The 22,358-nt window shown below is 45.7% G+C and overlaps 2 protein-coding genes across 2 annotated transcripts in view; one reads left to right on the top strand and one right to left on the bottom strand.

Moving 5' to 3' along the window:
• The window catches only part of T265_13762 (hypothetical protein), a gene marked incomplete at both ends in the record, with an annotated part of 101,245 nt that overhangs the window by 47,659 nt on the left and 31,228 nt on the right, over positions 1-22,358 (bottom strand). The gene's annotated exons all lie outside the window — the stretch shown is intronic.
• T265_05394 (hypothetical protein) lies at positions 13,261-21,149 on the top strand (the record flags this gene model as incomplete). Its single annotated transcript, XM_009170392.1, has 6 exons — positions 13,261-13,344; positions 13,408-13,535; positions 13,596-13,803; positions 18,554-18,789; positions 19,597-19,837; positions 20,883-21,149. The coding sequence occupies 6 exons, from the start codon at positions 13,261-13,263 to the stop codon at positions 21,147-21,149; spliced, it is 1,164 nt and encodes a 387-aa protein (XP_009168656.1).

The following is a 22,358-nucleotide window of genomic DNA, read 5'->3' as shown; positions in this document are numbered from 1 at the left end:
TGTTGATTGCCAATTCGAATTCAGACTGTGGATACGAGGTGATCAGTATATGAAACCCGGTATACAATCGCCGAGTCATGACGTCATACACCCAATCAATAAGCTTGTTGGTTGGTGAAGTTGAGATGGAAAACTCTCAGGAAGCCAAAATAGGAAAACAGATGCGATCGGTTTTTCTCTGATTTGCAAGCTCTCCCAATAGGAAACAGGGAACAGGGCTAAGCTGTTTGGTTCTTGAACAAGTGCTCCATTTTTCAGCATAGACTGCCAGATGGAGAGAGAGAGAGAAACTTAGAGAGCAATGTCCAGCTTGGATTAATACGACATCGATGTGTACCGGGACAGTTAATGTGAACCGGTTGTAGGACATGTCGAAAGCGCGCGTACACACACACACTCAAGCAGACGCGCGCATATAATGAAGCATTTACGGCTGGCTGATTACGTAAACGACGGATACGTATGTGCACATACGGTCGTCGAATCGATTGATTACTCCGACAGCATCCGTCGACAATAACGCAGAATCCTAACTTCCTATCCGATTGACGAAATACAAAACGAGAGACCGTGCAACAGTGGGGAGGTGTTATCGTTACATTTGGTGAATTGTGTTGTGTGTGTGTGCTAGGATACCTCATAGATATGAAACCGGCGAGCTCGAAAATGTGAAGCGCAACTCAAACGCGAAAAAGCACAAATCTGCGCACGATGACATACACATTATAGTATGAACAAAGGAGTTTGTTCATCAGGGAGGAACAAGAAGGCTTCACCCGGAGATTTCACGGAGCGAATGTACAACGGACAGCAGACCAGGGACCTGTAGCCGACTTAGCCTAGGCCGCAAGTCCGCACTTTCATGAAACAATGTGATGTGACGGTAAACATCTTGAGATCTCCACACTCACTTGCATATCAATTCGGTTCTAAAGAGAGACTCAACTGAATCTTTGGTGTTCTTCACCTGAATGTGCCGCTGCTTCATGTTTCAACTGGTACGATATTCGAGATATCGCAGTGCATTTCCATAAAGGAAACTATTCACAAGGTGGCTGAAAACTCTTCGACAGCCTACGACCAGCTTCGTCCTTCTTGAGGCTCATCAGGTAGCCGCAATCTCCAAGTTTCCGTCAAATTTACGTTCTAGTTGAACCTAAGTTGGACAGATTTTGACAAATACACTCGTAAGAATTTGGTTTTCATGGGAATCACCCGTTTGTGACAGTCTTCAGATCGAAATGAGAGGCCTCAACAAACAGCAGGCAGACGAGACAACCGTCAACCGAATCATCTCAGCGGACGCAAAGGAAATCAGAAAGCCGTAGGTCACCCACCGTGTGACACAGTCTGGAGTGGTGACAACCAATGGAAGTCAAACAGTCGAAGGAAAATGAAACTTTCATAGAGTTTACAGAAGGCCGCGTAAAGTAATGGCGTTCAACAGCTTTGTGAAAAGCTATCTAGCAAACGCTTTTTTTCGCAGGTGTCGCGAGTCTAACAAGCTAGTGAACACAAAGTTCACGCAGTTTATGGCTTGTTAAAACCTGTTGGAAAGTCATCCATCTCAGTTTGGTGTGAAATTGTCGATAGTACTCTGCCCTACTGAGACACAATGGTTAGTTGTTTCAACCAGAAGAGGCTAGGTCTTCTAGCAGCGGAATGCGCACGACGGTTACAGTCGGAGTTTTGCGAGCGATGCACGTCTGGGAGGTTGTACAGCACGTCAAATACAGTACTGAGCAGCACTCACTATAGGATCGGGTTATTGCTGGCTAGCCACTCTTTGCATCCATTCCACAGTAGGGTCCTGAAGCATTCATGACCCTTGGCTTGCAGTCCTCAACAGGGGAGTGAGAGAAAGATGTCAGGCAATTCAAAGACACAAATGTCCTTCTGTGGGTCAGTGAGCAGTTGATGAGCTCGTAAACTCGGGTGACTCCGCTTAATTTTCAACCCAGCTTGCGGTCGTGTGCCTTCAAGATGCGTGGACATATGGTCCGAAGCCCATGAAGATCAAGACTGATTAGGTCAGAGACGGATAAGGATGATTAGCCTATTCGGCCGCAATTGCGTGCGGCTTGACTGCTACTACTACTAAAAATATAATAGTAGTAATGATCGCCTCAACAGCTTCTCGGTACATGGCTGTAATGCCACGTGATTGGAGCGCGAGGGATGGGATACTGTCAGGCTACCCAAACCTAGATAGGAACAGTCGAGAAACTGAGGTTGCTCTCGAACCACGGACTTTCCGATCGGTAAGTTCGCGCGTTAATCCCTGAGCTACATGGATATTGGTTGTTCGCATGCCAACGAGGTCGATAGTAGGATATCTATCTGTCTTTACACTGGTTACCAGAGGCCTCCCACTACAGCAGTACTTCTTCCTTCTCATTCGCCTTCACAACTAAAGTCAACGCATAATGAAAAGCTAAGAAACATCTTAGTTGGTAGTCACCATCAGCACGCATCTCACCCGCGACCTCTCGGCTAACTTTAAAGACTACCATTTACTCGTAGTATAAGGCACCAACCATTCCTCAGTCACACAATTCACGTCACATGGTCGCTGCCAGGTGAGGGCATCATTCAACTGGTGAGATATTTCCCTTCTGAACAGCTTATCTATAGAGTTTTAGTCGGTCGTTGGACTCGTGCACTCATTCTCACGATGGTGATCGATAACAGAAGATCTGGTCGAGTACTGAGTAAAGAACATAGAGAGAGAGGAGCCCTATGACAGCAAGCAAAGCGATTTTTCGAACGCATCTGGACAGAAGCCAACCAACAGTTTGTGATGTCTGTCACTCATCAAATGTCGGACGCACAGCGCACGGCAGTCCAAAAAGATGAGTTGTTCTGGTACCGATCCAGTTACTGAATGTAGCAAGTAGTACACATGACTGCACGCGCCTAAAACGAATGCGCTCACCTCTACGCCAACGTTAATTCGAAGCTAACTTAAATGATCGTGCTACTATCATTTGTGTAACCTGGGTTACGGCATTGTGTGCAATGCGATGAAGCCTACCCTGGAAGTTGCAGAAATAACAGATCTGTCTACTGGAAAGAAAACGCTGAGTGTATCTTATGAGCGGATGACCTTTCGTGAAAACAAGTGCTTGCAGACTGGCGGCAAATCACGAATGTGCTTAGCGATCAGACTTAGCTTCGAATTGGCCTCAAAGTGTGTATGTCTGAATAAACCGAGGAATTTCAAGGCAAGCAAAACAAGGGTGTTGGAAGTAGTATAGGTCAAGAAACAAATTCGAACTGCATGCCTCCTCAAGCATCTATGAAGGTCTCTTGCGACACCTGGTGTTAAATAACAAAGGAACAGGCAACTTGTAGAATGTAGGTCTGTCACGTGTTCGAATCAATCTTTACAACCCAGATTGCGGAGCGTCATATCAATAAGCTCCACAGTCCCGTTCAAAAAGTCACGTTGTAGCAAGACAGTGGAGCAATACGGCAATACGGTACTTGTCTGTATTGATCGACTGCCTAAGAAAAGTTTGTCAAACTTAGTCTATCCGCTTTGAGTGCAGGACTTTTCAAGGTTTTCAGTTCCTAGCGCTGTTGGCGACACGACACGTTCCGAGTTTGCCGGTTCTTGAACGGGAATGTTAGTTGCCTGATGGTGATAAGTGACCTCGAGACGGCTAACCTATCTACGCAACTTTCTAGCCAAACTTTCAGTTCACCTTCTTGAAGGAGATTGCGCGAAATCAGTGGAAATGCACAAATGTCCACCAGACTCATCAACGTTGACAGACAGGGATCGGATACTGACTGACCAATAAGCAAGATTAAAGATCGTGATTCATTCTCGACTGAGTCACACCCGACAGTCATTTGTGGACCAGTTGGTTCTCGACTCTCTTGATTTGACGCTCGAAGGTTCAACACTGATGCAAAACGGTCAACTTGGTCTCAGATCATGGGAGCACTTGGTACTCGACAGAGAAGCCCGGCGAACAGGCTTGATGAGCTTTGACGCACAGCGCAGCTCAGTGCTCGAAAGCAAGCATGCCATTCGAAATGACCACACAAAGTCGAGTAAAAAAACAACTACAAGGATCTGTGCAAATTACGAGCAAAACATCATCGAGCACCAGTGAACCGCGTGTGTGAGTTTTTTCCCATTCCGATGAACAACTTCCAAGGGTTAACCTGCTCCATTTTCCAATCAATACCCTCCGGACTCTAGTAGCATGCCATCAGACGAAAGTAACGGTAGCCATCCGGACAGTGCTTCGCCACCTGGCTACCTATCCTTGCCCAAATGACGTTGTATCGGCATACCCCAGGAAGCACTGTTTTAGCCCAGGGGAAGTGCGATACCCCGCCGTAACTTGGAAGAATTGACGGACCAGTCCAACACCTTGGTCTAAAAGAAACAGTACTGGTCCCCTTTTTATGCCATCATCATTATGCTGACTGTACATGGTTACCTGCCGATTTACCGTCTAATTTACCAGCAGTTTCTATATAGCACCACATTCCGCTCCGTGCAGATCGCTCGTGGTTTACCCACTGCGCGCAGAAGTCCAGTGAACAGACTACTTTTGATAATAAAACAATCGTTCAGCTGTAATACCCTTTCGGTGCCTAGCCGCCATCTCAGACGAAGAAAACACGAGGGATGGGATACTGCTGGATTGCCCAAGTCCAAACAGGAGAATCCGAGATGCAGAGGCCGGATTCGAACCACGGCGGTCAGTAAATTCGCGCTCTAACTACTGAGCCACCTAGCATCCCATTGTCGACCGATCGATCCGTTTCGGGTGCCGGCCCACCATGTTCTCATGAATTCCAGTATGCCTGACGTGGGAAATCCACGTGCAGCGTAAAGTAATACCAAAGTAAGCTGTTTTGATTGAAAGAGCTGAGATCGATGATAGCAAATCAGATAAGGACGGAGTCATGGTTCTACTGGGACAACCCTTGCAGAGCCTTTCCACAACTGTATGCTTGACTGTGACAAGATGAGAAGAAAACTCATCTTCGAATCCGCCCATCGGTCATCTGGTCCGCTGTACTTTATGCTAGCAAAATCTTATCGTGTCTCAGTCACCCGAAAAATGGTGATTTGCGACAACTGGTGCGTGTGAAAAACACGCTCAGAGTACGTTCCAGACTCGACGCTAGGGCATCGTTCGACTCAAATGGCTGGTTCAACAACGTGGACTCTCATAGTTTGTACACATTTTTTCACGGCCCACTGTGAGAACTGTTTTTCCCCTTAATCGCGCCAAGAATAACAGTGCCGTCGAGAACCCGGAGAGACACCTTGAGACCATTGCTGAATGTCTGGGTCTATCTACGGCCCACGTTGAATCCATATTTGCAAAAGCCTTGCAGGCGACCATCGCGCTTGCAAGAAGCCGGCTCATCTTTACGTAGGAGATAGATGAAAAACAATCTAACAAGCACACACCAGACGTAGAAAACCGCAGAGGGAAGTAATTTGCATCACCAGGCCAGCACCAGACTCACAAGGTAGATCAAACAAAAGAAACGGTACGGAAACTCGATCAACTCAGGGACCGGTGAATTTTACGAGCACGAAGAAGATTGAACCGGGAAGTCCCATAAAAAAGGGGGGGACAATCACACAAGCCTCAAGAAATCGCGTGGAATATGAGCGATCCTACGTAAAACGGGGTTACTGGGTATTTCTAGATATTCTCGGCATCAGACAAGCTTTTTAAACAAACAGAAACAGCAGTTAGACGCGACTTGGAGGTGGATAACTACCCAACACAGGCAGTTCCACGAACAGAACCCTAGAATTCCAGGGCGTATGGTTTAGCCAGATATAAGACCATCAGCACGCCCACTTAGCCTAACGGGGCTACCAGCCCTAGATCAGTAGTGAAGAGTGATGAAACGGTGCTTGCGAGCCGGGTAAAAAGTTCTTGTTGGGGAAGGAAAAACAACCGGTAGACTGAAGATTGTCTTTAAAGACTTGTGCGTTTAATTACGGGAAGCGTACCAAAAAAGGAGCGAAGTATGTCCAACAAAGGAGTTGTTTTAAGCCCGGACAAAGCACTAGAAAATCCACACAGTGCTGCGATTGGTCGTCAGAGTAACTGGCAAAGGACGGGACCGAATGTCTGTACCATCAAACGACTGATTTTTTCTGAGGGGATGCGAATGGTAGGAGTGATAAGGTCGGACTCAGCTCTCAAGTGCATAACCTAAGCAGTTGAAAGGAACTACCAGCCGGGCGGAGAGAACTCCTCAAACAGTTCGATTCTTAAGATGTTACTAGAGAAACGGCTGAAAAAGGTTGAGGTCAAAAATGAAGTAAGAAAAAAACTCGGCCTCTGGGACAGGCGCCGAAGAAGAGTTCAAGATTCTTCCACTGGAACAAAACAAATGAGCATACGAACATCCAAAGATTCGGCTTCAGAAAGTGCTCACAGCAATATCTTAAGGACTGTACCAACTCAATCATAAGGGGGTCTTTAGGCAGTTGGAGAATATCATAAACAAGAGATGCAGCTGGGATTCATTTGAGCCTCCCCTAAAAGCCAAATTAGTTTGTAAATGAGGACAGTTAACACGTTTTTTCCACTGTATAACCAACAGATTTGGGCCCCTCGGAGCCTTTCCGTGAATCGCAAACAAGTGGACAGACTGAATGATGTTCCATAAAAATCGAGTCCTTCTTTAACTTTGTGTGGATAACTGAGTACGGTTTCGTCAAATATACGGCCGGGGCGAAATGACTCAGTACTCAGAGCGCGAATTTACTAACCGGAAGGTCCGTGGTTCGAACCCGACCTCTGCCTCTCTACTTTCCCTGTCTGGGCTTGGGCGACTGGCAGTATCCCAGCCCTCGTACCTCCATCGGGTGGCACGGCAGCTTGGTACTGAACGAAATGTACGACCAATTGGCCCGCCCATTGCTCGGTAATTTTATTTGACGATTCCAATACAGGTTTATCAAAAAGGACATACAATCTGACTCCACATGCAGTCAGCTGGGACATTTTATACACACACATATGCAATGTGAACTCTCGCAGTAGGGTCCCAAGGCTAGGAACACTTAGCAAAGCGTGGTAAGACAATGACCCCATTACGAACGCAACAAAACAGTGGCCACAACTAACTAGGAGTTGGCTGGCGAAGCAAACGTTATTTCGGATAAAACAAGTTTTCTCAACAAGCGGGGACACGTGGCTGAGTTATGTCAATACACGAGGTGGTGTGGAAAACAACTTGACGTCAATGCACTACTCATGAGGTTACTGAAAACTCCTCGACAGCTCACAACCGGTTTCACCCTTCTTGGGGCTCATCAGGTAGATGGAGTTCCGGGGAGTTTCCGCAACCTTATGTTCTACCTGACGTCAAGTTTGATCAGATCATCAACGTGTCAGAGACTGAAACCAGTGAGAAAACATGAGTTCGGTTAAGACTAGGTGCTCTTCAAGGGGGAGATCTTCACATTCCGATTATGAGAGTTAGCGAAACCAATGTACCGAGCGCATTTCAAAGATATGATTTAACCAGTGTTTTCATTCAAGGCGGAGTACGCCAAATCGAAACCTTCTTTGTCAATTAAATCAATCCTTTTATTGATTAGGCGAAAAAACGACGTACTGGATTTCGGAAGGTCGTTGCTATACTTTAGAGTTTACCGAACAACACACATTAATTATACCAAGTTTTGCCTATATACCGACTAGATTGTTCAAGCCTTTGCAGCTTTTCTCACGCACGCACACAGAATCCGGATATTGATCCGGTGGAACCATTGACAAGGACGAAAAATCTAGGCGGAATAAGTTGAACAAAGTACACGGACTGGTCACGTATGCAAGTGTATCACTTACGATTCGTCCTACGTGCTTAGGAGGAGCAATCAGCGTCCCCGCCAACTTGGCTCAGACGCGTGTTGGGAGGCTGTGGTCTCCTAAAACGAAGGGACCCCCGATGCTCCTCGGGATGAGGCTGTCATTCACATTGAAACAGTGGAAAAAAATGCAACTGAACTACCTCAGTTCCCCTAAACCGATAAGCTTGTTTTCGACCACAGATAGTCTGACTACAAATCAAAGGTGATGCTAACACATTCTGCCTATCTTTAGATACTTCACCGACAAAAGTCCCATTCACAGTGCTCTATCCATATGGGAGGGACTCAGAGGAGCCTCAACTTGTTTTGCGGCCAAACGATGGTGGTTGAACTCCCGTTGAATGGTACTCGTGGTGACACATTCAGGGAAATACAAGATTCAGAAGCTTTACTACGTTTACAACGCTTTCAAGCAAATACCGCACCGGGCTGCTTCGTGTTTCAGTTGGTACGATATTCGAGATATCGCGATACATGTAATACATGTATGACGTGATGTACTACTCATAAGGTTGCTGAAAAATCTTTGACTGCCCGGCCGTTTGTTTATGCCACGCACTGGTGGGACATCCGACGTTTCAAACAGAGACATAAAGGTACTGGTCAAGCTGACTGGGAGAACGACCTTCGAAACAAGTGTGGATCGCCTTCCTACCAATTTACGCCTTCCAGGATGGGGTCCCCGTGACCCCGTCTGTGCTTGGCTGGAGACGTTGCGAGAAATGGCGGCTAATCGATGTCAGTGGCGTTCGTGCTGTCAGTTTCTTTCCAGATTGTCTGATTGAGTGGTTGGAGGTGTAGGCACCTCAGTATGCTTGACATAGTCCAGCACTAGGTCCCCTCCCTCACCCACTCTTTTATTACTATATATACAAATACTATATATACTACTATACTATATACTATACTACTATATATACTACTGTATATATACTATATACTATACTATACTACTATACTATATATACTACTATATAGAAATACTATATACAAATAACTAGACGAACCTTATGGTTGTACGGCAGTGAAGCATCAGTGTGAAGACTGACTTTGCTGTCTTTGATGATGACGCTGACTGACCAGCCCATGGCTTCGCGCAAAGTAGCATGCATATAGCTTCGTTGACACAAATGAGTGAATTTTCCAGTAAAAAAACACTGTAGCGATAAATTCGAGACGAAGATGCCATCGGTCAGGATGTCATCCAAACTCCCCTCAACACGGACATGTGACGAGTATGATCAGTTGCGCAAATCACAATATACGCCTAGAAATGCTTCTAAGTGGTTCAAGATCACCGAATTTCCGGATGTGTGCACCCTCAGAATTGTGGAATGAGAGGAGCATTCGAAAGAAGTTCCACCCAGTGAAACTCTGTCGTTAGAGTTGTGGAATCCGGGACCTGCATCGAACCGTTTAGGAGACAAGGTTATCCCAGAAACGTCAGACGTTATATCCAATGATTCAACACCTCTGACAACAAGTGTATCGATCCTACACATTCATCTTACTACACAGCAGGTGTGTATACAGGCAGGTGGGTTGGTGTCACCGTGATACTCAGATCTTTGCTACTCAGTCGGATAGCTGTGGATGGCAGAGCACGGATTCTACACGCAGGTGTTCCCGCAGAAAAATCGACCGCCATTTGAAAATCATTCACCATGAGCAGTTAAACGCTCCTGCTATAAGCCTAACCACACTCGCAGTGTTGTAAAAAATTCCAGAGGATATTTTAAACGCGGGTTCAACGTAGAACATAAGGTTGACGTTGGAAACTCGAGGACTGTGCCTACCTGATGAGCCCCCAAGAAGGACGAAACCGGTCGTGGGCTGTCGAAGAGTTTTCAGCAACCTTCGGAGTAGTTTCCTTTATGAGGGCTACGAAACTGTTCATGTACGCACACCCACACACACAACCAAAGTTCGGCGGTTTATTTAGTGCATGGAAAACTGTGACTCAAAAGTCAACTGGCAAGTGAAAAGTCAAGACAAGACGATTTGGGTGACGATGTACGACATGGCGGCTTCCAACAGCAGTAAGCCGGATCGGGCTCCCTGAGGTGGAATAGGAAGGAAAGTGCGAACGTTATCGCGAGGAATCGTAGAGATTAATTGAACTGCTGGTGGTTAAACACAAAATCCCATAATCAGTCAGATCCGTGGTGCCATGGGCGACTGGTCTGAGTAGGGATAACAGACCCTCCCCCCGGAGAAACTGAAGAACCCTACTATCATCTATGGGAAACGTTCGATCTCTGGCCAAACTGGTTAATCAGACAGAGACCAAAGTCTCATTTGGCATTTCTAGAAGCAATCCAAGAAGAACCATAGCTTTACGGAGCTTAGAACTTAGAACGGCTAGCAAAAACAGGAAAAGTGGCCACCAATAAATAGGTTTCTGTTCAAGAGAACCCTAAAGCAAAGGTGTCATTGATCTTTGTAATGTACTACTCATAAGGTTGCTGAAAATCCGTCGACAGCCCACGACCGGTTTCGCCCTTTTTGAGGCGCATCAGGTAGGCACAGTCCCCGGGTTTCCGTCAACCTTATGTTCTACTTGCAACCAAATTGCACGAAAATTGCGAATATACACTCACTTACAAACTAATTTGGTTTTTCGAGAGATTCACACGGAACCCATTCAGTTGCCTGAGAACATCGTGAACGAGAGATTCAGCTAGGTTCCAGGTGAGTCTCTTGAAAAAACAAATTAGTTTGCAAGATGAGTGTTTTCCGCTAGTCTCATTGATCCGTTTCCTCTACCAGCTGTAAAGTTCACTCAGCGATTAGCTACCACTCATCAGGCGAAGATGTTGCTCAGTCACGGAGGGGTTGTATCATGAATACGGTTGATCAACCCGGAGTTCACTTCGTTGTCACCCATGGGCACTTTCGATCAGAAGCTCTAGCGAGCGCGACCTTTGACGAGTAGATGCCCAAAAAGTTCGCAAAATAGACCCTGGATTTATACACAGATCCTTTACCATTGCTACAAACAGAGAGTGGTTTCGTTCCGTGGAAACGAGATACAGGATTGGCCAGCTGTATCAGGAATTAATTTGTGATTCTCAGGAACGCTAAGGGGAATGACATTTATTCACGTTAGCGTTGTTACCCAGAAAGTGAAGCATCTGAACAGTGAGTTTTGTTGACCACAACGGAATCTTTTTACGTAATACCGACATGGCTACTTTGGGCGCGCAAGCAAATCGATCATTCGAATTGCACTGGGCAATTGTTGACGATCATGGGGCCCTTTTCAAGTCGACCATATCAGTCACCCACGAAATGGATAGCCGCAGAGATTGTGGCGATTGACTTGTTTTTATGTGACGCATACAGAAGACGCTGTAGTTATGAGCTCTACAGAGCAACAGTCTATCTTTCAGACGATATTTTTCCAGTGTTTTAGTAGCACATAGTTGACAAAACTGGTCCGACATTGGTACAAAACTTTCCTCGAAAAGAACGAGCAATCCCATCTTGCGACATTTTTCCCATTCTAGCACTCTTCTCGAAAAAGAGAGGCAAGTGTGTGGAGTCTATCAAATGGCTGCTTTGTTCCACGAGGGGAGGTTACGGGGCCGTTTCACACGCTCCCAGAATCGTCCTACGTGATCTTCGCTTGTTCCACGAAATCTCAGCTAGTTAACAGCAGGATGAGCACAACCGATATTTCGTAGCCAAACTACATAACTCATAAGCTCCAAGCATCCAATCCCCTCGGGATTTCGTATTCCACTCAATTTTCCCTGCTGGGTGACCACAGTTTTACATAGCTTTATCAGGAACTCAAAAATTTCTGTTTCTTTGTATGACCTAAGGCAAACTGCCACAGCAGAAAAAATCTGGTCAGATTACCACGCCACCGAACCAAGTTTTAAGAGGGTTATCGCTCTCCGATTCAATCGTTCTAAGAGTGGTTTTATGAATGACCACGCTGTCGCTTCTAAAATTCCCACAAATAGAGTAACTTTTTAGCTGCTCACCAATTTGGTTCTAACGAGAAACTCGACTTAATCAAGGGCGAATCTCTTGCTTAGGATATTCTTCCGACGAAATTCAGTTGTACGTCACGCACTTGGGTTCATTCGTTGAATGAAGAGAAGCTCGGAAACTGCATCAACTCGATGAACCTCAGGGAGGACAAAACCGGTCGTGAGCCGCCGAGTAGTTTCGGCAACCTAATGAATAAACAAAATACACTTATCTAGAACTGCTAGAACGCAAGACCACCGATCACGCCAAATTATGTTTGTTAATATCACGAGGTACTTTTAGAAGCACCTAGATGATCTAATCTATTTTACATGGTTGCGGATGGGAATATCTGGATCGTAATGCTTCTTGTTGGGAGGTAGGCAGAAAAGCTCATAAGTGTGCACTACACCCAAGAGATCAAATGAAAAAACAAACCGTGTTGGTGCGCGTCACACTACTCACAGTGTGGCACTTGACACATATGGGCTTTTCTCCGATTTTTGAAATGTGATCAGATCGATACTCCATCTTTGGGGTAAAATCACTCTTCACGAGACATCTTGACATTCCCATGACGTTCCTGATTAAGTCAATGAACGTTCTATAGAATGTTTTCGATCGGGAAATCGCACACAAAAGTCCACTAGTAGAGTAGTATAAACTTTATGGGGAGAAGTTCTGTTCAGAGGGATCTCTCGTGGGGGGTTTTATTTATTTTTCTGTTCTAAATATTTTGTTCAAGTTACGCAAGTGAAATGATAGTTGGTCGTTTTTTTTGGCTGGAAGTTCAGATGTTTGAGATCCGCTGCTTTGGAAGGTCAAAATGCACTACTCACAAGGTTGCTGAAAACTCTTCGACAGCCTACGACCGGTTTCAGCCTTGTTGAGGCTCGTCAGGTAGGCGAAGTCCCCGAGTTCCCACCGTCCACCTTATGTTCTACTTGAAACCTAGTTGAGTTACGGTCATATTTGTCATGTGTTCTTGCCAACGAAGTTGACAAAGTCACGATGAAATTTGGGAGTAATTTGACACCTGCTCCCAGGGTATCTGATCCAAAAAATATGCCATTCAGAATAATTTTAAGGCGACAACTCTCATCGATTTTTGTGTTACGGCTTTTAGATTACTTCCTAGCCATCTAATTAATTCGTGGTGCGGAAAATTGAGCATTCTCAATCCGAAGATGTACAGTTTAACATTCTCACTAAAAAAACTTCTTGGGTTCGTGGTTACCGCGCTTGGAAGAATCGATTCCGCTATTTGTTATAAAATAGGCGTCCGGCATGGTATCCACGACCGTGTGGTCGTTATGACCGCGATGATGTTGGAATATCGAAGTCATTGCTTCGATGATAAGGTTATCCTCTGAACAGGGATCACCATCATCATCATCGACAGCATGACATCAGTGTTCAACACCGATGCTTCACTGCCGTACAACCATGACTTATTTGAAAGCCTTATTGTAAAGAAAAGAATAAAGGTGGATGGGGGAGGGACTTAGTGCTAGCTTAACACAATCATTCCGAGGTGCCTACACCTCCAGACATTCACTCAGGCAATCTGGATAGAAACTGACAACAAGAACGCCACTGACATCGGTTGGCAGCCATATCTTGTAGTGTCTCCAACCAGGCACAGTGAGGATCACGCGGTCCCCATCCTGGAAGGCGAGTAGCACCGACAGCACCCAAGCGTTTCGTGATCTTCTTCATACTCCTCTGCCAAGTCAAGGTTTGGCCAGCTCTCTGTTTACGCCACTCTGAGTTGGGCATGGAAAACAGCACTCTCTTCGGCAAACGATGGTTCGGCATACGTAACACTTGTCCCAGCCAACGCAGCTTCTGGTGCTGGACACATTCTTCAATGGAAGTACCCGTTACACAACCGAACAGGGGTCACGACGAAAAAGAGATCATTTTGGCCCCGTTACCAACACGATGTATGTCCCTAATCTCAACCAGAAACTATGAATGTCTCTTCAAAGAGGACCAACCCCTAGTTCTTGGATGAGCTCCCTTTCGTATTATTTATGGGCTTAGAACTTGCTTAGAACTCGTTTTTCAAGAAAAACCCACATTAATCTTGACGTATTATAAAGTACACATGAGTAAAAGCAGTGTCAGGATCCGAAATTGGCTCCAGCTGGCGGTGGAAATCTGCACAGCTTTTCAGTCATCCGAATGTCTGTTTCCAAGGTGTCACTAGATGAGCTTCAGTCGCTGCCCCTGGAACACTACGATGCAACATTATGAATTGCGTCGGAAAAGTAGATTTGGAGAAGAAACCCAGGTTTATGCTACTTACAATGTGAGGTCAATGACTATTGAGTGAAAACCATATATATTTTCTCGACGGCACATACTACTTACAAGGTTGCTGAAAGTTTTTCGAAAGCTCACCACCAGTTTCATTGTCTCAGGCTTATCAGGTGGGCGCAGTCCCAGCGTTTCCGTCGGCCTGTGTTGTACCTAAGCCCGAATAAGACACAGTTGATGAAATAAATTCATTTGCAAACCGCTTTATTTTCAAGATGAGGGATTCGCGCGGATTTCAGCTGAATCTCTCGTGGTTTCATGAATAACCTTTTTTCGGGGAACAGGTGGCGCATAATTACTCCACAAACGGCACTCTAACAGGCCATTCGTGGAAGCGGGAGTGACCTTTCCAGATATAACAAACCTAGTGGGAACCTGGCAGAGAATGGTCGATGTAGACTGGATTGGTGGGTGACATCCCTCCCAGCGGTACTACTGAGGGACCAAAATCAGGCTTGTGTGACTCTGGAACGGAAGGTTTCTTAAAACGCACTGTCTGCTATTCTGGTGGGGGTTGTTCCTGGGAGGCGTGACTGATAACGCAGCGGAACTCACACTAGTTCGCGCGTGCATCCAAGCTCAAGTACAAAATAAGGTCTTCGGAACTTTGAGGGCTGGGCCTAGGTGATGAGTCTCAGCGAGAGAGAGAGAGAGAGATTGGCAGTTTTCATCAACCTTACGAATAGCGCATCTCGTAAAGGACAACTCGTCCAACATTAATCATTAACATTTTAGACTCGGTATCATGGGGTTTCGCAAGTTTCCAGTTGTTCCTCACAACTTTTGAGATGAACCCTTGCTCAAATCGATGGCTTGTTTCTTAAGCGTGTCCACTCCGGTACACGCACCATTCACGTGGGTTTTTTCAACAGGTCACTGTGTTGACAGTCAAAAACAGTCGAAAATAGAGAAGTTAAAGAATTGCAGGAAAGCAAAACTTTGTCGTTTTTGCGGGATTTTACTTTGTAGTCACGTAGTCCAAATTGACCGAAACCTAGATTTGGGCAGTATGTGCTCAATGAATCGGCTTCATCTATGTTTATGGATAGCTGCACTTCACAAAAGCAGATTTTTGGTTCAAATCCACCCTGGACGTGTGTGTGTCTAGTCAAACACTATCAAGTTGCGTTGGTAGTCATCTGCTGACTTGAGTCTCTTCCGAAATCCCCCAGCTGGGGTTAACTAGTCAGAATCACGAAGCGAATTGCGAGGATGTTGAGACAAACAGATATTTCCATTTGATTGACACAGGCTTCTGACGTAATTGAACCACTCCGACCTTCACACATAGTTCGACCCAGTTTTCGGACATACGTCAGCCGCGCATTGACTTCCGGATTAGCCGTGTCGAAAACTTGCTTTCAAGATCCATGTAGAGTTCGATGCGACTTTGACTCAACCCACAACAGCACCAGTACTCACATCTTACGTTCGGTAACAGTAACGATACGCTCAGTGAATTTAACCCCCGAATATATTCATAGTTGGCCACTTTGTCTTGTTTTGTTGTTGGTGTTTCTGTTCACTACTTTCTGACAGCTCAGTATTTTCCGCACTGTAGGTATCAAATCAGAGTGGCTAGTAACACTAACCAAGACGTTCCCTGTTCTTTTCGAATTCTAAGGAGTGAAGGAAAAAGATCCTTTCCACAAAGAATACACTCTTAAGTTGACCGCTCTCGTCCTCCAGTGAAACGAACACCGCCAGACCCTAGCCCTAGACTCAGTAAGGAAGATCAGAAAGCCCGAAAGACATGAGAAAAATACGAATTCATGTACTTTTCGGGACTACGGCGCTACCCATCCACATAAACCCCGTCAAATTGGAATTTGTATGCCATTTTAGCTTCCTGAGAAAAGTATGGACCAACTTGTGGTTATACTAGCTAACTATGACAGATTGTAAGAAAATCTCGGTCAGAAAATCACAGTTTACGTTTTTTTCGGCTATTTATAAGGTTGTTGAAAACACTTGGACAGCCCGCGACCGGTTTCACCCTTCTTGGAACTCATCAGGTAGGCGCAGTCCTTGCTGTTGCGCCACACTCTGAGGTTCCGCCAAACTCATAGTCTACTTGTACACAATGTTTAGCATCTATCTAACCGGACTACTCAATGTACAGTAGTACCTCAAACGGAGATTCTTCCCAGAAGTGGACGCCATTGAAGAGTCCCAGCCAACCACCAGCCAACTTTCGAATGAATCACTCCAAAAACGGAAAATTGATGACAATACGGGGGATAACTGGGTAAGCGAGTGCACAAAAGTAGTCATTTATTTCGCACGGCCAGAACGAGTTTGTTTCTGTTGAGCTTTGAGCGCCCCACTTATATAGCTGTCGTCTTAAACGTTTCCCTCCTCGGTTTTCAGTCGATCAGTGTTCTGGCGTACCTCAAAGCCTATGCAGTACGTCATCTGGCTTGAAGAGATCAAAAGATAACGCTAGTCAAGCTGTAGTGAAGAGGTTAAATAAGATGCTAAAGGGAGTAAGTGAGATGCTGAGGTTGGGTTCGAACCATGAACCTCCCGGTCCGTAAGGTGCCTTAGCCACTGAGCTGTCTTGAGCCCACAGCCCTAGGAAACCTCTCTACTTTTTTAGTTGCTTCTGGGTAGGAGCTCTATCAGTAACTGTTCGACTCTCCATGTTCGCTAAAATCGCGATAGAAAAGGTAACGTGACTTTGTTCACTTGTTCAAATGTGGTAACTTCAGTGCGTTCAACGTCCACCGATAAACTCACGCACGCCTCAGGTGTAAAATGTACCAAATTACAAACGCAGGAATGGAGAAGGCTATTCACCGGAGATGAGCTGAAATATGAGCTAGATGCCAGTCCAGCACTTTTCTCACCATGTGTGGGCTGAACACTCCAGTGCAAAAGGTGGGTTGTTCAAACAAAATCTCTACTCTTACCAGAACAAGAATGGCGATAGGAGAGGACAGTTTGTACAGGATGTCACTAGTACCAACACCATTGTCACATAAGTAACGTACATGCGAAAACACATATCGGTACTGGAGAATCGAAATTTGAATTCTAACGGAAGGGCACAACACACGTAAAAGCGGTTTACGTGGATTAGGATAGAAGCAAAGTCTGGCTTGGGTGTTTTTGTGACCACGTGACCCGGTTGTAGATATTGATCTATACTTCGGCCCGTTCGTTACGTATGTGGCGCGTATCGCGGTTGAAAAGAAGATTAGAAACGGCACTATCCCTCACAAACTGTCTTCTGTCAAGATCGAACTAAGTGATCCACGCCTAAAATCAGCTTTATCAGTTGCGCAACTTGGTCGAAAGACTGGGGCTTCTGCTACCCACGGCGGCAATTGATTAACTAACTGCGCTACACGAGTCTACAGAAAGCTTCGTGAGGCTGGGCCTCTCCTATTATTGCTATATCAGACCTTTAAATATCTGGGGGAAAAACCCCCCATGCCTATGCTGTTCCCACTGCTGTCAACTTTCAGAAATTTAAATGGAAAGGCGCGCGCATGAGTATCACAACCTGTGACAGTCAGATTCCACTGATGTCCACATCCGTGTTGTCACGTGATCTTTGTCGGGTTTTCTGTACACGAGATACCATTCATGACTAGAAACTAAAGAATGCACTTTTGAGGGTGGGGATCAGTCAAGGACCTTGAAGGAAAATTACAATGGCCGCATTGTTACAAAGCGGGCGCTGATTAAAGTGAACAAACCTGTTCCGGAATGGTAACTGCTTACTGCTCTGTTGTGAAATAATGTACGTTTATTGGCCGACTTAACTGGGGAAAAGGATGGTTGATCGCCCAGACAGAGGATTAGAAGTACAGTGGTAGAGCTCAGTCAGTGTTTAGTTACATTCAGCAGTAACAAACGGCCAGCTATCGTCGATGGCGAGACCTTTAATTAGTCGTGGTTGGAGTCAGGACGCTACTGAACGTGTTGACCGCTTGTAGGGGATATTCTTCAGACTCTTATCCTCCGGGGTATAGCCAGATGGATTACGTAAGGAGAAACAGAGGTTCCTTCTACACAGATCAGAAAGACAATGGGTGCTTTGAGAGCAATGACCTGAAATTCACAAACCAGACCTCTAACGCGGAAACCCCTAAACCGTTTCAGAAAGTATGGCGTTCCGATCAGACCTTTATACGTCTTTCCGCCTGAATTTGACTATTTTCATTTACAGGAATTGCAAAAGAATCAAGTCATACCCATGCACCCCAATTTTCAAATCAATAGGTTGCATGATTTGTGCGCTGCGTGAAACAGCTTCATTGTCAAACCATCCAGTTTCCGAACTGGAGAGAATAGGCTGTGGAAACCATCAAACTCGCGTTGGTTGAACCGTCAGGAGACCGACTGCGTCTGTCCTGCAGAGGTTAGCTTGTCCGGCTAGAGATAGGCGCAAACATACTGAGGTCCGCGGTTCAAACCCAACTTTGGCATCTCAACTGCTATTGTCTAGGTCTGTGTAACATGGCATTATCTCAGTCCTCGTGCTTCCTTCGGTTGGCACGGCAGCTATGCACCGAAAGAGTGCTACAGCTGAACGATTATCGATCGACGACTGGAAAGTTGGTTTGGTTACCTGTCCTCATGGCTTACTGTGGCGAGCCATTGTTAGTCGGCTTGTGAGGTACGTTTGACTGAAAGGCATACAGCTTATTCTGAGACATCTTGCTCTGGTAGCCAACTGTGTTGGAGCGCCGGGTCGTTCGCACGTTGATGTATCATCAGAAAATGAGGAAACTTGAAATATGCCACGAAATTTCTAGTTACCCTGAACTGTTTGTGGATGCGCTTGAGTGAATGTCGATGGGAAACATTGTTCGAATACATCCCACATTGAAAGAGCCTACGCACTCTGTTGGACGCATCCAAACTGCCCATCGATAACAGCAGTTTACAGAGTCACTGTTTTTTTGGAGTGACGACACTGGGACAAATATCCCGGAGTTGTAAAGATAAGTGAACTGTTCTATCTCATCTCAAGATATGCTACACAATGAGATCGCAAGTGATCCCCAAATTACGGTCCACACCCAAATAGGGGACATCATTGGCAGTGGGGTTGGTGAGACCCCACTTCAGAGGGATTTGGAGCTGACTAGCGGACCTTTGCAATGGATTCGCCTCTCTTTGGAAGCGTGCTTCCATACGGATGCCCCGAAAGATGTCTTTCCCCTAGTGTGTTTCTGTGGATATTTTATCGATCCGTCTGTCGTTCAAACTCAAATCTGTCTTCTTGATTACTTCTGTCCAGAGGCTTGGGTAACTTGACAAAATCGCAGTCCTTGTGCTTCCTTCCGTTTTTACGACAGCTGTGCACCAAAATGGTGCCACGGCTGAATGATTTATAATTGTTTTTGTTTGTCTCTATGCATCGAACGACATATAAACACCTGACTGCGATAAACTCGTGGTAGAAGAAGAATACGGGTTCATTCAAAAGCACAATGGTTGCCGTATGAACAAAAAAACTATCCGGAACCAACCGGAAAGACGAAATGCCATCGATGTGAAAAATCTGAAAATCGTCTAGCTGTACCACCCTTTCGATGCCTAGCTGCCATGCCACCAGAAGGAAGCACGAGGGCTGGGATACTGCCCAAACCTAGACAGGGGAAGTCGAGACACAGAGGTCGGGTTCGAACCACGGACGTTCCGGTCAGTAAATTCGCGCTCTAACCACTCGGTCCATCTCGCCCCTCTGCTCTACATAGACATTGTATGTCAACACTTTGTTTACTACATTACTGACTAGTTCGATCACTGTGAATCACAAAAAAGTTCGCGTGTCTAGGTTTTCTGATCGTATTTAGATGATGGTGAGAGACGATTGCCGAGAAGGGTTCTTTATGGTGGTTTCGAAAGGACCGTTGTTAATTACGGGGGAGGTGTTAATTGATATGGGGGAGCCTAATGGCGTTTTCTATGCGAGATCAGGATATGACGGTGTGTCAAGAAATATCGATAGCTCGGCTAGGCTAACTGACTGTTGACCAGGTGGCGATCGATTGGCAACCGGCTTTCAAACGCTCCGTCACCAGGCTAGGGGAGATACAGTCAGCGCACGCACTGAGCAGGATCGACACAACTCCTCACTCAGTCAGGAATACCAAAGTCAAAAATAGATCTTACTGATGCGGCTTTCCATTTACAAAAAAAACATTTTAATCGATCGAGCTACGCTAGCCCGACTGAGTGAAGCGGATGCGTCACTCATACAACCCTGGAATTTTACCATCCGGCCTGGCAACTATTGTTTAGCCCTTCGCTCGATCATGGAACTACCAGAGCATGGGACAGTAGCCGTTCCGTTCAATCCCCAGGGTGCTGAGTCACCATGGGCTCGTTACTTTGATGCCATGCTCACTTTTGACAGCGCATTGGAATGTAGGGGAACGAACCACGGGTGCTGGTTGGGTCTTGGTGACTATGAACTTTATATCACAGACACCGCACAGTCTATTTTTGGGGCCAGCCAGCCTGTATGGATCTGAGCTTTTGAAGTCAATAAGGCCGACATATAGAGGTGAGTACAGTAATTTTCCCAAGAGAACCACACTGAATGGAAGCCACTTGTAGATTTCTATAGAACTCGCTCAGATCACTCCAACAACCCCTTGTCAGTCCATAATTTTGTTCTTTAAGAAAGGACTTCATCCCCCAAGAAAGGTTACGAGCCCCAGGACTTCTAACAACAAAATAGAAAAAAAAAAACGGGGCAAGATGGTACAAATTGTTAGAGCGCGAATTTACTGATCGGAAGGTCCATGGTTCAAATCCGACCTCTGTCTCTCGAATCCCCTTCTCTAGGCAACCTGGCAGTATCCCATCCCTCGTGCTTCCTTCGCGTGGCATGACAGTTAGGCATCGAAAGGGTACTACAACTAAAGGGGAACGGCAAAAAACGGATGTAGGTTTTGAGACGCACATCAACGCACCGATGGGTTATAAACCGCCGGGAAGTTGGTGAAATTAGCCGGACATGGTTTGAAACCAGTTTCTACTTCTTAACTCGTGAATTCACTCTTGAATTGCAAAATGCAAAACCCGGTTAGAGTTGTCGCTTCTGGGTTCGAACTTCAGTAATCGGTTAGCCATAATAAGCATTTATCTACTACACCTTACAAGTGATAATGAGCTATTTTTACACACTGGTGTTCTTTCTTAGGAGTACATCAACAGTAGATATCGTTCAGTTGTAGCAGCCGGTGTACAGCTGCCATGCCATCTTAAGGAAGCATGAGGGCAGGGATATTGCCAGGTTGCCCAAGCCTAGAGAGAGGAAGTCGAGAGGCAGAGGTCGGGTTCGAACCACGGACCTCCCGATCACTAAATCCGCGCTCTAACCACTTGAGCCATCTCACCCTCAGGATTCTGCGAAAAGAGACCAAGTACAAGGCGCCGACAGATGTGATAAACGCACCTAAGCATCATATCGAAGTAAGACTCGATTAGTGGCAGTGATCAGATGGCCTCTATGTTAATCACCTAACATGATCGCAACACTACGACAGGTGGACTTTACCCGGGTAGTCCGACCAGGAAGTGAAAACATGAAACTGAAACTTGAGACAGCCTGTGCGCAGCACATTCAGTTGAAGAATATCCCAAACGAGAGATTCAGTTGAGTCTCTCGTGAAAACTAAATTGATTTGCAGAAGAGTGTATTTCTCGAAAACAGTCCTATTTGGGTTCAAGTAGAACATAAGGTTGACGGTGGAAACTCGAGGACTGCGCCTACCTGATGAGTCCTAAGAAGGGCGAAACCGGTCGTGGGCTGTCGAAGAGTTTTCAGCAACTTTGTGAGTAGTTTCTTTTACGAAAAAGTGACGACATGCTTGCAACCGTAACCGGTTACTTGCCATAACCTGTTGGGTTCTCAAACGCATGCAGGAAGAATGACATGGGTCCCGATCGGAAGATCACAAAGCCCCCGAAACATTCATTCCGATAAAATAATTTGGCGTTCCCAACACAAACGACACCCGGATAACTCACATGAGGGAAATTGATTTTTGAAATTGTCCATATTTGGTGAGTTTTCTTATTTTCGTGTCAAGAGGGGAATTTTTGTATAAAAACTTCTTTTTACAAGGTACCGCAATTTCTTTCCAAGATTCTTTCATGGCCTGGTGCACTGATGTGGACCATGGTGTCAACTTCTCGATGAGATTACTGT

This window comes from Opisthorchis viverrini (genome assembly GCF_000715545.1).
Source record: "Opisthorchis viverrini unplaced genomic scaffold opera_v5_101, whole genome shotgun sequence".
Lineage (NCBI taxonomy): Eukaryota > Metazoa > Platyhelminthes > Trematoda > Opisthorchiida > Opisthorchiidae > Opisthorchis > Opisthorchis viverrini.
The sequence above is the reverse complement of the archived record's forward strand: the minus strand, read 5'-3'. Positions and strand labels throughout refer to the sequence as shown.